The sequence below is a fragment of the Panthera onca genome, chromosome B4 (assembly GCF_046562875.1).
Source record: "Panthera onca isolate mPanOnc1 chromosome B4, mPanOnc1 haplotype 2, whole genome shotgun sequence".
In the NCBI taxonomy this organism is placed as follows: domain Eukaryota; kingdom Metazoa; phylum Chordata; class Mammalia; order Carnivora; family Felidae; genus Panthera; species Panthera onca.
Genome location: NC_138345.1, coordinates 78,367,481 through 78,383,435, shown reverse-complemented (window position 1 = coordinate 78,383,435; position 15,955 = coordinate 78,367,481). Strand labels below are relative to the sequence as shown.

Genomic DNA, 15,955 nt, shown 5'->3' with positions numbered 1-15,955 from the left:
AGGAAGTCTGGAGTAGGATTAGCCAATGAATTGAATGTGGGCTATGAAAACAAAGCAGAGGAAGCAGGATGACGCTCAGATTTTTGGCCTGAGCTACTAAAGGGATAGTGAGCTTGGCAAGTAGAATGTATTTAGTGGGAATGGCATTGGGAAAACAGCGTTGGATACATTAGATTGAGACACCTATTTGATATCCAAATAAAGATGTGGATTATTAAAATGTAAGTGTGAAGGACAGAAGGGATGTTCACCATAGCGATATGTCTTGGTAGTCATCAGTGGATAGACAGTTTTAAAGACATGAGACTTGGGGTGCCTAGGTGGCTCAGTGGGTTAAGTGTCCGACTTCAGCTCAGGTCATGATATTGTGGTCCATGAGTTTGAGCCCTGCGTTGGGCTCTGTGCTGACAGCTCAGAACCTGGAGCCTGCTTCCGTTTCTGTGTCTTCTCTCTCTCTCTCTCTCTCTCTCTCTCTCTCTCTCTCAAAAGTAAATAAACATTTAAAGTTTTTTTAAGGCATGAGACTGTATGATGTCACCAAGGGAATGCATGTAGATAAAAATGTGAACAGGTACGAAGCTTGGGCCCAAGGATGCTGCAGTGTGTAGAGGTTGGGGATACGATAAGAAACTGGCAACTGAAAAGAAGCTGTCAGTAATATGGCAAGACAATCAGGATAGCATGGTGTCTGGAAACCAAAAGAAGAAACGATTTCCAGGAAAGGGGAATGATCAACGACGGCAAATATAGCTTAGAAGGTAAGTGAGGGCTGAGGACAGACCACTGAAGTTAGCAACATGGAGATCACCAGTAATCTTCACAAAAAGAATTCTCTCGTTATTACTTTCCTGCTTCTCTCTTTACTCATGCACCTGATAGCTGGGTCTATGGAATGGAGTAGTAAACTAGGAACAGAGGGAAACTTCCTCAATTTGATTTTTTAAAAATCTACAAAAAACCTACAACTAACATCATACTTCATGGTGAGAAACTTGAAGCTTTCCCACTAAAATTAAAAATAAGGCAAAGATGCCCCCTTTTACCCCTGCTTTTCAACATCATACTGGAAGTCCTAGCTAATGGACAAAAGGAAATAAATGCTGTAGAGATTGGAAAGGGAGAAAATAGTGAAGCCTCAAGCTGGATAGCTCAGGGCAAAAGCACACACCTCCCTCCAAGTAGAGCCCCAAGCATCCTAAAGGATCCCAAGCATCCAGTCAAGCACAACAACCACCAGGCACAGGGCAAGTAGAATGAACCATGTGTCACACTACAATAGAAATGGCAAACACTTGTTTTTGGATCCTGAAAGAGCTGCAATATTGATAACAATGATAATATCCAGTTGCTTATAACTTTCATTTTCTGTCCAGATGCTTATTCTTTGTCTCCCATCCAAGTACCATCCAGACCTGACCCTGCTTAGCTTCTGAGACCTGATGAGATCAGGTGTATTCAGAGTGGTATGGCCATAGGCCAGACACTTATAGCTTTGGATCTCTCCAGCCTAACCAAAGATTCATCAATAATGCAAGAAACCTGCACACAAGACTATAGATCAGCCCTAATGTGTATTTGGGGGGTTCAAAATCATGTGGTTAACTTTCCACACAGGTACATGGCCAAACCATTGGCATGCTTTGGCCTCATATTATGCCATGGAAGTATTGACTAGTGGAAGTCCTTAAGCTAAATCTTCCCCCACCATTGAGACTGTCTATCTGTGTTCCCTCAGCATCATGCACATTGCCTGGGACAGAGTAGGCAACTGATAATTTTTGAATGAACTAAAACTTAGTGAATTAATCTCTTCTGAGTATCTCAAATCAGACATGCGTCTGTACTAACCCAAATGAGCTTTCCTGAAGGTTCAACTCTTACATAGGCAGCCAGACTGGAGCATGGAGAACAGATAAGGCAGTACAAAAGGTTTTTGGCCTACTTAATCCATCTATAGAGATGCAATAAACTGTATTCTTGCCATACCATTTGTTACTCGGAACTGTGCAGACCCTGTCTTTTCTGTACACCCCCATCTATTCAGGAGTTTATATCTGTATGGATGCATCCTTTTGAACCTCTTGCTGGAGTTGTTACCAACCTAACTTTCTGGTGGTTAGCCACAGTAACAGTGAAAAAGTCTATTGGATTTATGACCAAGGCAAATTAATGTCCCCATAATGGCAATTGTGGTGGACTTGTGGGAAAAAATAAGACCATAATGTTTGTGTTTATGTGTTTTTAATGTTTATAGGTGTGATGTTGTAGCCCTGATCTTGAGGAGAATAGGTGTGTCTGAGATTAGCTCATTATTAATAAACTTACAGGCATGAAGAGTTTCTGCTAACTACCCAAGCTCATAAATGTGTCCAAATGGATTTTTTTTGTTTTTATGGGGCCAATCCTCAGATCCCCAGACACATAAAAGGGGAAAGAGGGATCCACTAGCCTCAGAGGGACTCCCAGCTCAAGCTTGCCCCACTCTGCAATCCCTGCTCTGTCCTCACCCAGGAAGTCATCATGTCTTGCCGCTCCTACAGAGTCAGCTCTGGTCGCCGCATGGGCAACTTCAGCTCTTGCTCAGCAGTGACCCCCCAGAACCTGAACCGCTTCCGGGCCAGCTCTGTCTCCTGCAGGAGTGGGCCCGGCTTCCGGGGTCTTGGCAGCTTTGGTAGTCGGAGTGTCATCACTTTTGGATCGTGCTCACCCCGGATGGCAGCAGTATGCCCTCGTCCCATCCGCTGTGGAGTTGGCTTTGGTGCTGGCAGTGGGATGGCCTTTGGCTTTGGTGATGGGAGTGGTGCTGGTCTGGGGTTTGGGGCCAGCGGTTGTGTTGGTCTGGGATTTGGAGCCCACAGTGGCCTTGGTTATGGCTTTGGCGGCCCTGGCTTTGGCTACAGAGTTGGAGGAGTTGGAGTCCCAGCAGCCCCATCTATCACAGCAGTGACTGTTAACCAGAGCCTGTTGACCCCCCTCAACCTGGAGATTGATCCCAATGCCCAGAGGGTGAAGAAGGATGAGAAGGAGCAAATCAAGACCCTTAACAACAAATTTGCCTCCTTCATTGACAAGGTACTTATAACAGCTCAGTCTCTGGGTCTGGGATGGTGAGAGCTAAAATGCATTGGGGTGTCCTCTCCCTTAAGAAGAAACAGTCCAGGCCTGGGGAATCAACCTTGACCCAGAACCTTCAGGCACCGCAGTATGATTTCTGGGTCACTCTGCTGCAAAACAAGGACAAACGAGGAAATGCTGCAAGGTGGAATAGACTAAGACAGAGGTTGTGTCTTCTTGAGGAGAGAGGAGCATCCAGCCAAATCTGAGGGAATCTGGACAAACTAAGTCCTACCATCTAGTCACTTAGAAATATCTCCCAAATAAGCTAGAAATTAAGACTTTGGCCAGATGTTGGCTACATGTTTAAAAGGTTTTATCCTTTGAGATCTTGGTGCCCTTTTTGAGATTGTCATAGCTTCTGAGGCTGTGTGACCACATCTGTCCAGGCTCAGGAAAGTGGAGTATGGAGTAATTTTTGCACAAAACAAATAACATATACTCCCCATGTGGGATACCCAGGTTCAGCTGAGTTGCCTAGATTGAGAGAAATAGTAGGGAACTACCAGAGGAAGTCATGATGGTCAGACTCATGAGAGAAACAATGATGTGGAGCTGACATCCCACAAACCATGTCTCCATGGAGCAGGAATGCTCTGTGTCTGAGAATAGAAACTCACCTCTGTGAGCTTCAGGTTCCTCATCTCTGAAACAAAGTGTTGGAGCAAATGATCTCCAAGTTCTCCTCCAGCTGATGGAGCTCTTCAATTCTCAGCTGATGGAGTATCCGGGATGGTGGGTATGACTTATGACCTGAGAATTCCTACCTCCTAATGCTTTATCCCACTTCAATATACTTTATTTTGCTCCTCATTCCCTGTGAGAGATGGCCAATATCAGTTTTTAGATACAGGTAAATCCCTGCTCCCCTTTCTTGGAGGGTAGAGGCAAAATGGTACTGTGGTGCTTTGGTTCGAAAGTTTCTGTTTAGCTGAGCCTGGCTGAGCATGAGGAGGGGGTCACAGACCTACTCTTCCAGCTTTTACTGAGCTAGAAGATGAATGAAAAGCCAACAGGCAAGAGGACAATGTCAACATGGGGCTGAGAGTCATCTATGGCCACCTGAAGAGCCGGTCAACGTGTAGGCGACTCTATCAAGCTCTTCAGGTGCCATTTCTTTGACCCTGTGGATTTAGGTGCGGTTCCTGGAACAGCAGAATAAGCTCCTAGAGACCAAGTGGAATTTCCTCCAAGAGCAGAAATGTGCCAGGAGCAACCTGGAGCCCCTCTTTGAGAACTATATCACCAACCTGCGGAGGCAGCTGGACATAGTGAACAGTGACCGGGCCCGGTTCGAGGCTGAGAGAAACCACATGCAGGATGTCCTAGAGGGTTTCAAGAAGAAGTAAGTGGCATCTGGACTGCATAGACCAAGGATAGGCAGGGTTTGGTCCCCAAAGCAGCTGCCAAGTTCAGATAATAGCAGCTGGACAGATCAGAGTTGAATGCTGGTTTCAATACTCAGCCTAGAGATAGGAGTGGGGAAAATGATATGTAAGACAGGAGGGGGACGCCCTCTGTGGTTCCTGAGTAAAAACTAGTCTTGGTATTGGGCATGATTTGTCCCTAGTCTTGCCTGTGGGAATGGGTCCGTTGACTCCAGAAAAATAGTACTCAGGTGCAACAATGAGTTGGGTCCTACATCCTCTATGTTCAAGTGCAATGACTCCAAGTCTTTTCTAGCAGAGGAGCATAGCAATGGTCCACATTTTCAGACCCCAAATCTAATTTGAGAAAGTAAAAAGAATTTGGAGAAACTGAGGGTCACAGGCTCATAAAAGGTCTTAAAGATGAGACAAAGATGAGATGTGAACATGTAGGTGCCAACAAGGACCTGTGCTCCTGGATGCAGCAGAGATGTTTTAAGAGGCTCACTAGGAAGAGGAGAGTAACTGGCTCTCAGCTCAGAATGAGAATGAGAATTCACCCTCTCCATCCTTATCATCCAGGTACGAAGAGGAGGTAGGATTCCGGGCCAATGCTGAGAATGAGTTTGTGGCTCTGAAGAAGGTAAGGGAGAGCCATAGGTCCAAGCAAACTTCTCCTCCAGACAGCAGAATGTTCCAAAGACACCTTCTGCCCTGGAAACTGCCCAGGCAGCCCTGTGGAGTCTGGGACCACTCGCACAGAGTGGGACCTCTAAGGTCATAACAGGTTCCCTTTGGAGTTCCGATTTGGCCTCAGATTATTTAGGACTGGGTCTTCACGAGAGCAGAGGTCTGAAGAGATGACCTTTTAAGAGTCTTAGATTATCCAGATTCTCCTTGCCTCTAAATAAGCATCAGAAAATGTCTACAGCCCCCAGGGGAGTTTTCATGTTGTAGTAGGGAGAAGAACAGTAGTCACTAAGCTGCATTCCAAGGACTCCACCATCCATCGCAAAGCTGGCCTGGCCCAGTGGGGAATGGCCTGATTTTTCCACCCATCTCCAGACCCTGCCAAGCTTAAACGGTGTACAAGTAATGGCCATTTTATCCTTCTTTCTTTTATGTAGGATGTGGATACATCTTTCTTAAATAAGTCTGATCTAGAGGCCAACGCAGATACCCTAACTCAGGAAATTGACTTTCTCAAAGCCTTATACATGGCGGTAAGCATTCATCCCCTTCTGAGCTAAACAAGGAGATCAGTGCTTGGCCTGAACTCCCAGGAGGAGGTGGGGGGGGGGGGGGGGGGTTCATCTGGACTGGCATAATTTCTAACATTTGGTATTACACATCTTCCTCCCATTCAAATCTATATCCTCTATATGTTGATGTGTCTACAAATGGATAAGGGAAGGTAAGCAGGCAGGCTTCTTGGCTGCCTGACTCAGCTCTATGATAAATTCCTTGGATCTATGATCCAACTCCTTATTGGCCAATCCAAAGACTGGGGTCTAGGAGTTTCACTTCCTCTCTACTGGTCAAAAGACTCCAGAAAACTGATTTGCTAGGAGGTGTAAGAAAAACTGTGGTTGGGGCGCCTGGGTGGCGCAGTCGGTTAAGCGTCCGACTTCAGCCAGGTCACGATCTCGCGGTCCGTGAGTTCGAGCCCCGCGTCAGGCTCTGGGCTGATGGCTCGGAGCCTGGAGCCTGTTTCCGATTCTGTGTCTCCCTCTCTCTCTGCCCCTCCCCCGTTCATGCTCTGTCTCTCTCTGTCCCAAAAATAAATAAAAAACGTTGGGAAAAAATTTAAAAAAAAAAAAAAAAAAAAAGAAAAATTGTGGTTGACCTACTTAGCTGGATGAATTAGTTACGTTTTGCTTTGTAAGTGGTCTGTTTGGTCAGGTACAGAGCCAGCCAGTGCTAATGTCTGGCTCCGAGTGGAAAGGCTGAAGAAAGCTCCCTCTGGAGCCCTTATAGTCCAAGCCACTGGTTCTATTAACGACTTGGGATATAGGAATTCCTAGACCACCATGTTCTAGAATATTATCAACTCTCAATGATCCACGAGCAGCACAGCCACTTTGTGGATATGCCAGGGAGAAGTTTCGGCCCTAGCACGGCTCTCACTCCCCTCCACTGAGCTCCTAGGCACCGTGTATTCACCTAAGCAAATGAAGTGTGAAAGGGAGTCTTCAAGTATATAATGAGCGTTTAAATTCAAACTGAAATGGTTTGCAGTTCATGTCCTTTCCTTTGCCCTCGGTTTGGATGGTCCACTCCGTTGCTTTGATCTGAAAAAAAGGAGCAATGCTCTCTGCTCCTAAAGCCACTCCTGGGGCCCCTGGGGCCCCTGGGGCAGAGTCCCGGCCACTGATGGGATGCTGAGCCCATCTGTCTCACTGATCCCCCAACACAGGAAATCCAATTGCTGCAGTCACACATCTCGGAGACATCAGTCATCGTGAAGATGGACAACAGCCGGGACCTGAACTTTGATGGAATCATCGACGAAATCAAGGAGCAGTATGAAGAGGTTGCCAGGCGCAGTCGGGCTGATGCTGAGGCGTGGTACCAGAACAAGGTGGGTGGCGGAATGGGGTGGGGGGCACTGAGGAAGAGGTGTGGGCAGCCTCAGAGTAAGACTCATGTACAATGGAGTGGATGCAGCAGAGGTCTCAAGCCCCCATCTCAGCTGGGGCTGTGGTCTTGACTCAGACTTTGGATCCTCGTAACATCCCTCGCTTGCCCCTAGTACGAGGAGATGCGGGTGACAGCCGGCCAGCACTGTGACAACCTGCGCAACACACGGGATGAGATCAATGAGCTGACCCGCCTGATCCAGAGACTGAAGGCAGAGATTGAGCACTCCAAGGCTCAGGTGGGCAAAGGAGAGGGGAGGAGAAGGAGGGGCAGTGTTTCTAGCCCCACCTGGGGATCTGCTAGTCCCCGCCAAAGCCCACCTGCACCCTGCCCTTCCTGCAGCGGGCCAAGCTGGAGGCCGCGGTGGCCGAGGCAGAGCAGCAGGGCGAGGCGGCCCTCAATGACGCCAAGTGCAAGCTGGCGGATCTGGAGGGCGCCCTGCAGCAGGCCAAGCAGGACATGGCCCGGCAGCTGCGAGAGTATCAAGAACTGATGAACGTCAAGCTGGGCCTGGACATCGAGATTGCCACCTACAGGCGCCTGCTGGAGGGCGAGGAGATCCGGTGAGAGTTCTCCGCGGGAGTGAGGTCAGACTTAGGCATCTAGAAAGACTCAGTGGGGGAGGGGACCAGGTGAAGAACCGCTAACTTGAAGTTAACAGTCTCTTCTCTGCAAACATTAGTCCCTTTGCCCTCACCAAGGAGTTAGAAGACGGTTCTAGATTTTCGCCCCCCAAATGAGAGTTTGTAGACAGGCTGCACCGGAATCACGGGGAGTTCTGCTTCACTGATTATCTGTTTAAAAACAATAATAATAACACATTTCCTCAAATATTTTGATTCAGTAGTTTTGGGGCAGAGTCTAGGAACGTGTATGTTTTTTCAAAGCTCCCGGGATGCTTGTACAGCTAGGGGTAAGAACCACCGGTCCACTCTGCCAAGAAAGCCCTTTGGAGAGCAAGCGGGTTTTCAGGGAATAGCACTGGTTGTGAGCTGACTTATTCCTTTCCATCCCCAGGATCTGCGAAGGTGTTGGACCAGTAAACATATGTAAGAACCTTAAGTCTTTTCCTCTTCACATTTCTCTCCTGGGGCTCTGCAAATTTCCTTTCAACCCAGGCCCACGTTGGGATCAGGAGCCCATGGCTGGGCTGGCCATGACAGTCAGGGAAGCAAGGACCAGCAAGCCCCTGGACTGGGGACATCGCCTTAGCTGAGGTCCAAGATCTCCCCAGAGCCTTCCTTCCCCAGGGTTAAGCAATCACAAAGGTTTGCAGGGCTTAACAGATGGGAGAGGGTTCTGGAAGAGAGTCAGCCTTTTTTCTTTGAGTGGTCTTGCCCTTCAGGGACAAAGGCCAGAGACAGAATGAAAAGATCTGTGCCAACGAGTTGCCCCATGCCCATGGCTGGGGATGGGACAAAAATGAGCGGATGTCTCCCTGCTGCTGCTGCTGCTGCTGCTGCTGCTGCTGCTGTCAAAGTATTGTTTGTGGCCGAGCGTACAGGGGGTTATGCTGGGCACTGCAAGGTGGGGGCACAAAGACCAGGAAAGACCAGCCCCTGCTCTCTAAAATTACAATCTTCTTTGGAAGACAAGCCCTCTCCACTGTCCACCTAACCCTCAAAGCCCTGAGGAGATGAATAGGCATTAGTACCCCTTTTTTATTCACTTAGAGAAAATATGTGGTTTGCCAGAAGCCACAAAGCTAGATTTCTGATCCAAAGGTTTAAATCTACACAGGTGCATGGTGGAGCTGAATGCTATCCTGGGTGGGTCAGGTAGTCACAGCTACTTGTCCTCGGATGTCCCTGCCCTCAGAGAGGGGGAGGCAGCAAGGAGTGGCTTTCTGCAAGAGGTCAAGCTTGAGTGAAGGTCACAGATGGTAGGAAGGATTCTGGTAAAAGGAGAGGAAAGGAGGGGCGCCTGGGTGGCTCAGTCGACTCAGCATCTGACTCTTGATTTCGGCTCAGGTCATGATCTCATGGTTCATGGGATCGAGCCCCGTGTCAGGCTCTATGTTGACAGAACAAAGGCTGCTTGGGATTCTCTCTCCGCCCCTCCATCTCTCACTCTCTCTCTCTCTCTCTCTCTCTCTCTCAAAAATAAATAAACATTAAAAAAAAAAAGAGAGGAAAGGACCGGGAGCCCTCTCCACAGACGGGGCTGAGCTAAGGAAGCTTTAGTTGAATTGGCATCCTGGGGTACAGAGGCAGGCCCAGGGGATACCAGAAGGCTACAGAACAGAGCCATCAGTGGGTGGGAAGAGAACTGACTAGCGACTCTTGTTGGAGGGACAATGTGGGGACCACCAAGGGGCATGATATAATCGGGAGAGAGAAGCCCCAAGCGTTATAGGAGCTACTGCTCCGGTATCTGGATAATCCAGCTCATGCCCAACCTGACTTCAGCCATATATAAATGGCAGCCAATTTATGGCTATATGCAACCTGAGGGATTGGCTGAATTCTTCCATTTTAATCTGAATGTGCAACTTCAGTTGAGTCACGGCCTTTGAGTCACCCAGACAAGAGAAGGGAAAAATGGGTGTCATCTGTGTGGACGATAGGGACCACTTGCCCAGGCCACTTCCCCTGATGTCGCCAGTCCTGTCCCCTCCTCCGCCCCCCTCAGTGGGGAGACCACTGGAGGACTGGGCCCCAGGAGTGGGCAGCCCACCTCGCTGACAGTTTCCCCTCTCTCCTACAGCCGTGAGCAGCTCCCGGGGTGCCGTGGTGTGTGGGCCTGAACCCCTGGTCGCCAGCTCCACCCTCTCCCGCGGTGGGGTCACTTTCTCGGGCAGCAGCAGCATCCGGTCCAGCAATGCCTGTGGCTCCAGCCTGGGTGGGACCCGGATCATCACGGCTGGGGGGGACCTGCTGAATGTGGGCTCCCGGGGTGGCTCCGTGCTCACGGGCGAGGCCTGCGTCCCCAGCGTCCCCTGCCCGCTGCCCACCGAAGGGGGCTTCAGCAGCTGCAGTGGGGGCCGTGGCAGCCGCAGCTCCAGCATCCGCTTCGTGTCCACCACCACCTCCCGCCGGACCAAGTACTGAGAGGCCAGTGCCAGCCAGCCACTGCCCAGGGAAGAGCCATCTCAATGTCACCTGCTTCTGTCCCCAGAGGCATCTGGACTCTGGGCCAGAGGGGATTCCAGCTACCCCTCCTGCCAGGAGGCCGACACTGCCCTCCCCAGGGATTGATCCGCCCAGCCCCTGTCCTCTGGGGGGATTTTCTCACTACCTAGACGCTCTGTCCGCAGTCCCAGTACACTGGCTTCTCCCTGACTCCCCATTCCTGTCCTTTGAATCACTCTCCACCATTGAACAGCCTGAAGAAATGCACATTCAATACAGTCACACAAATCAGTGCGCCAGGGAGAAAAGGAACCGTCCAAAGCCAAAAAGAATGTGCTTGGGTAGCATTGCCACCTTGGACTAATTTGGAGAATGGAGAGTTGGCTGTCCACACTGCAGGCGTCTTTAGCCCACTGTCTTTTGCTTCCTTCTTCTTCCTTTCCCTGGCAGGAGAAGGTTCTTTCCTTCTCTTCCTCCCCCAGAAGGACTCTCAGTCCTTCGTGGCCCGAGGATCTCTAAGTCCCCTGAGATGGTTCTTCTCCAAGTGGCAGATGTCCTAGCTGCTTCTCTCCCAGGGTCATTGGTTTAATTCCAGCATGTGAGTGCACGAGGTGGGTGGGGTGCAGATGGGGAGGTGGGCTCTGCTGTGCTGCATGTGCCCCGTCCCTGTGGGTGGTGTGAAGGAGGCCCAGCCCTGTCCGCTGTAGAGGGGTTTATGTCTACAAGCTGCAGGGAGGGCCTGGGTGGGGGCACAGGGTGCCTGTTTATACTTTTCTTTGCGTTGCTGGGTTTTCAATAAACTTGCCAAGCTAACATCACCAGGACTCTGGCCTCTCCTTCCAGATCACACTGCTGATGGGGGGAGACTGCCTCCTAGACTCCACCAGCCCAGCCCCCTGGGGACTTGCTGAGGGCAGAGGCTGCTGTCATGGGCACAGAGGAGGCACAGAGGAAAGAGGGCTCGGGACCCTCCCTGGAGGACCTCGCAGCTCAGGGAGGGAGAGGAAAAATGCAGCAAAGTCCCTGAGAACAAGTGCCCAGCAGCCCACTTCTCTCCCGGAGAGAAGTGCCCTGTACCTCACGACCAACACAAACCCTTCTACCTGTTCCCCAGCCTCCCCAGCCCCGCTTCTTCTGGAATCATTACAGGACCCTCATCCTTCTGTCCTCACTCTTGTCTCCAACCGGCTCACTCACCATGGCACTGTTAGAAAGCCCTTACTCACACAGAAAACTGATCATGGCTCTCCCCTACTTATAGCCCTCAGTGGTTCCCCATTGTCTTCTAGTGAAAGCCCAAACTCTTTAACATGGCGGAACATGAGCGTTCTGCGCATATACTTCCTCCCTCGCCATCCGTTCCATGCACCCCACGCTGGCTCTCCTCCTTTATTCATTCATCCAGCAGACTTTTGATAAACGCTTAATACATGTCAGACACAATGCTGAGAAAACAGCAGTGAACAAGACTTCGTCCCTGCCCTCAAAGAGCTTATAGTCCAGGCTGTGACCGGTAAAGAAGCACTTATGACTTGATATGCTAAGCGCTGGGTTAAGAGTGGAATCCATGCTGCGATGCACGGAGGAGAGGCCCAACTTAGACCAGGAGCATTATTAAAAGCTTCCTGGAAGATGTCATGTCAGAGCAGAGATGTGAAGGATGATGAATTAGCCGTACTGACAAGGAGGAAGTACTCCAATCAGAGGAAACAAGGTGTGCAAAACCCAGGAGGTTGGAGAAAGCACGCCCAGTTTGGGGATCTCACTGGGGCTGAATATAGCATAGCCTGCAAGGGACAGCACAGGTGGGGGCAGGAGGCAGCCCAGGTGCGCTCTCACCTTGAGAGTCCTCCTTCTCAGAGAGCAGGAAGCACACCCTTCATCTTTATAGATACTGCCTTGCCCACTCCTCAGCCAGCAACCTGAGAGCTTGCATGTTGCTCTGCTCACAGCTGAAGGCCTATCTGGCCCTGGACTCACCAGCCACCCACCCTCCTGCTTACAGGAGCTCCATACCACCTCCACACCGGTAGGCATTTCCAGAGACACTGGAGGCACATTGCAGGAGTAGGACTTTCCTTCCATTGAGCTCTCTCAACAGCTTCTCTACTGCCAGATTCCTGCACCCAGACAGCTGCTGTAATGTCAGACTCCCACAATGCACAGCAGCAGCAGCACCCAGCAGCCAGGAGCTTCCCCAGCACCCTTCGTGGGAAGTTTCATAGCCAGTGCCCCCTGAAGAACACTTCTTCCTAAAAAGCTTTCCCCCAGCACCCTAGAGGGTAGATTTCTCCTAAGTTCTGGGTGGGAGATTTCCAGCAAGTTCCATTGATGTGGCATCTCAGTGACTTCCCTGGAATACAGTGAGCAGCAGCTGTGCCCTCTCCAATGAGACCAGGAGTTCAATAATGGTTTTTCCTTGGGGCCCTAGAGGTAGTGACTGTCCCTTACATCTGTCATTCTATACTCTCTAGAGTTCTCTGGACTTCTTACTAGCCACTCTCTCATGACTCCAGTCCTAATATTATCTATATTAAGCTTCCCCTGTTCAAGTTGCTGTGCAGTATTATCCCCCGATTGAACCCTGACTAACACATGCCACTTGGACAGCATGGCTTCCAATCTCTAAGACCAGACAGCAAGCCAACATGTGGACTCCTCAGGCTCCAGTCATTAGTTTCGTCTCTTCTCTTTCTATCCTACCCCATAGGTGATCTCACCCAGTCAGTGTTATGGCTTTAAATGTCATCCATAGGTCAATGACTCCTGAGTTTATATCTCCAGTCCACACCTCCCATTAACTACAGGCTGGTATATAACAGATTGCTTATTGACATCTCCATTTGTGTATCTAATGGGCATCTCAAACTAAACACATCCAAAAACAAGCTCTTCTTCTTCCTTCTTCCCCCTCCATACTGTTCCTTCCATATTAACAGCATCTCCTTTCAATTGCTTAAGCCAAAAAAAACACTTAACAATCATCTTTAAACCGTTTTTCTATCTTGTATCCCCATATTAAATCCATCAGCAAATCCTGTCTGCTTAATCTTCAAATAATATCCAGAATCCAACTGCTTCTCACCACCTCCATGACTACCACTGAGATCCAAATCACCACCATTCTTGCCTGGACTGCTGCAGAAACTTCCTGTCTGGACCCTCTGTTTCTCTTCTCATCTCCCCTCAGTATGTTCTCAAAAAGCAGCCAAGGTGATCCTGTTAAAACTAAGTTGACTTTCAGTTGCATCCATGATGAAGTAAGCCTATTATAGCCTGTCTCTCCCACTGATAACAACTAAAATCTCTGGATAAAATCCAACACACTAGAGGACTCTGAAAAGTAAATAAAAGCAGGTAGATCATGGCAGGAAGACAAAAGTGAAGAAGCAACCATGTTTTTCTTTCCCCTCTGCCCACATGGCAGGCCCCCGTGGTAAGGCTGTGAGTCATCAGCACAATCAACTATAACTTTAATAGAAATCCCATCTTTCCAGCCAGAGGAAGCAGGAAATGGGGCCACTGTGGACAGGAAAATATGAAGGGGTAATCTTCAGGTTTTCCTCTTTTCTCTCATAGGTTTGGCCTGAGAGCAGATTCCAGTCATGAAGCCATGCAGCAGCCATGATATGGCAGCAGAGACTCCAAGATAAAGCTGATATTTCTGGAAGGAGGAGCCAGGAAAACAGACCTCACAGAGGAAGGATTGAGAGAGGAAAGCTGGAGAAGGGGATTCCTCTATGTGTAACTCCACAACTCGTGTAAGTCTTGGGCTGTCCCTTGAGCAACACATGCATGAAGAGATCCAAATAGCAAGCCAAAGCCTTGAGAACTGAAGTAAGATTGAAATCATTGCACATGTTTCAGACACACCCCTAAGTGGAACAGACACAGGACAGACACAAGTCAGCAAGCAAAGAAAGGCTTGGAAAATTGGACTAAGTTTGGAACCTCTTCCCGCAGATGGAGAACATTCAGTCTGAACCTAAGTAGGCAGATGCCCTACTAAAACAAACAAAACAAAACATAAACTTCTTCAGAAGATTTTAGCAGGACCAAGAGTCTATACATCATAATATTTAAAATGTCCCAGATTCAATCTAAATTTTTTTTGATATCAAGGAAGCAGGAAAATGTGACCAAGTTTTAAGGGGTAAAGAAAATCAACAGATGCCAATCCCAAGGTGATACAGATGTTGGAATGATCACACAAAGATTTTAAATTGCTATTATAATAGTGTTTCATTAGATAAAACTAAACACATTTGAAGTGAATTAAAAGGTAGGAAATCTCAGCACAAAATAGAAACTATAAAAACAGAACGAAATGGAAATGTTAGAACAAAAAAAAAAAACACTGCATATAAAATTTAAAAACTATTAATGGGCTCTACAACAAAAAGGAGAGGACAAAAGAAAGTCAATAACTTGAAGACAGATCAATAGAAATTATCCAATATGAAAAATAAAGAGAAACAAATATTGAAAAAATATTTTTAAGTTAGAGAAAATGGGCTATTCAGCAAGAAGACATAACAATTCTAAATGCAGATGCACCTAATAACAGAGCTTCAAAACACATAAACCACAAACTGATAGAACTGAAAATCAACATGGGCAAATCCACAATCATACTTGATTTAAACACTTTTTTCTCAGTAATCAACAGAATAAGTAGACAGAAAGTCAATGGGAATACAGAAGACTTGAGCCACACTATCAATGAACCTGACTTAATTGACATTTATAGAACATTCCACCCCAAAACTTAAAAAAAATACATATTCCTCTCAAGTGACAACAGGGAACATCTACCAAAATAGCCCATTTCTGGGCCACAAAACAAATCTTAACAAATTTAAAAAAGCCAACCCCATACAAAGCATGTTCTCTAACCATATGGTATTAAATTATAAATCAGTATCAGAAACATCTGGAGTATACCTCCAAATAGTTGAAAATCAAGCAGCACACTTCTAAATAACACAGAGACCAAAAAGGAAGTCACAAGGACAATGAGAAAATATTTCCATTGAATGACAATGGACACAGCATATCAAAATTTTAAGATCCGGCTAACCCAGTGCTTCGAGGGAAATTTACCACATTGGATACTTAAGTTAGAAGTAGGGTCTCAAATCAATTATTTAAGCTTCTCTCTTAAGAAAGTAGGAAAAGGATAGCAACATAAACATAGAGAAAGCAGAAGAAAGGAGATAAGAAAGATAAAAGCAGAAAACAGACATTGAAAAGCAGAATGACAACGTCAGGCAACTGAAAAGCTGGTTCTTTCTGAAGACTGGTAAGATGGGGAAACCCCCAGCCAAACTGAGCAAGGGGCAGGAGAAAGCAGACAAAAATTAGCAATATCGGGAGTGAAAAGAGGGACATCTCTACAGACACTGCAGATATTAAAAGGATAATAAAGGAGTATTACAAACAGCTCTATGCCCATAAATCTGGGAACTTGGAGGAAATGGATTAATTTCTTGAAAAACACAAGTTCCCAAATCTCATTCAAGATGAAATCAATAACCCAAATACAGGGCTGGCTTTATGGGCACGTGTGGTATTGTGATTTATAATAAAAAAATAGATATTTGGATTTGCCCCTTCCTGGCTTAGGGATCCTAAAACCCTTGGAATTTCCCAAGCGAGGAGAGTGATAAAGTTGTCTTTTGTTATGTTAGTAACCTGACTTTTAGGCTGTACCTAAGGAGAGAGGCTAGTTGCCAGGAGACCAAACCAGTGATTACAGGGTTG

General features: G+C 47.8%; 1 protein-coding gene across 1 annotated transcript; it reads left to right on the top strand.

Moving 5' to 3' along the window:
• The first annotated feature begins 2,520 nt into the window (after positions 1-2,520).
• KRT84 (keratin 84) lies at positions 2,521-10,171 on the top strand. Its single transcript, XM_060657526.1, has 9 exons — positions 2,521-3,072; positions 4,251-4,459; positions 5,064-5,124; positions 5,609-5,704; positions 6,898-7,062; positions 7,234-7,359; positions 7,464-7,684; positions 8,139-8,170; positions 9,828-10,171. Exons 1-9 carry the CDS (start codon positions 2,521-2,523, stop codon positions 10,169-10,171), a joined length of 1,806 nt encoding a protein of 601 aa, XP_060513509.1.
• Positions 10,172-15,955: the final 5,784 nt, after the last annotated feature.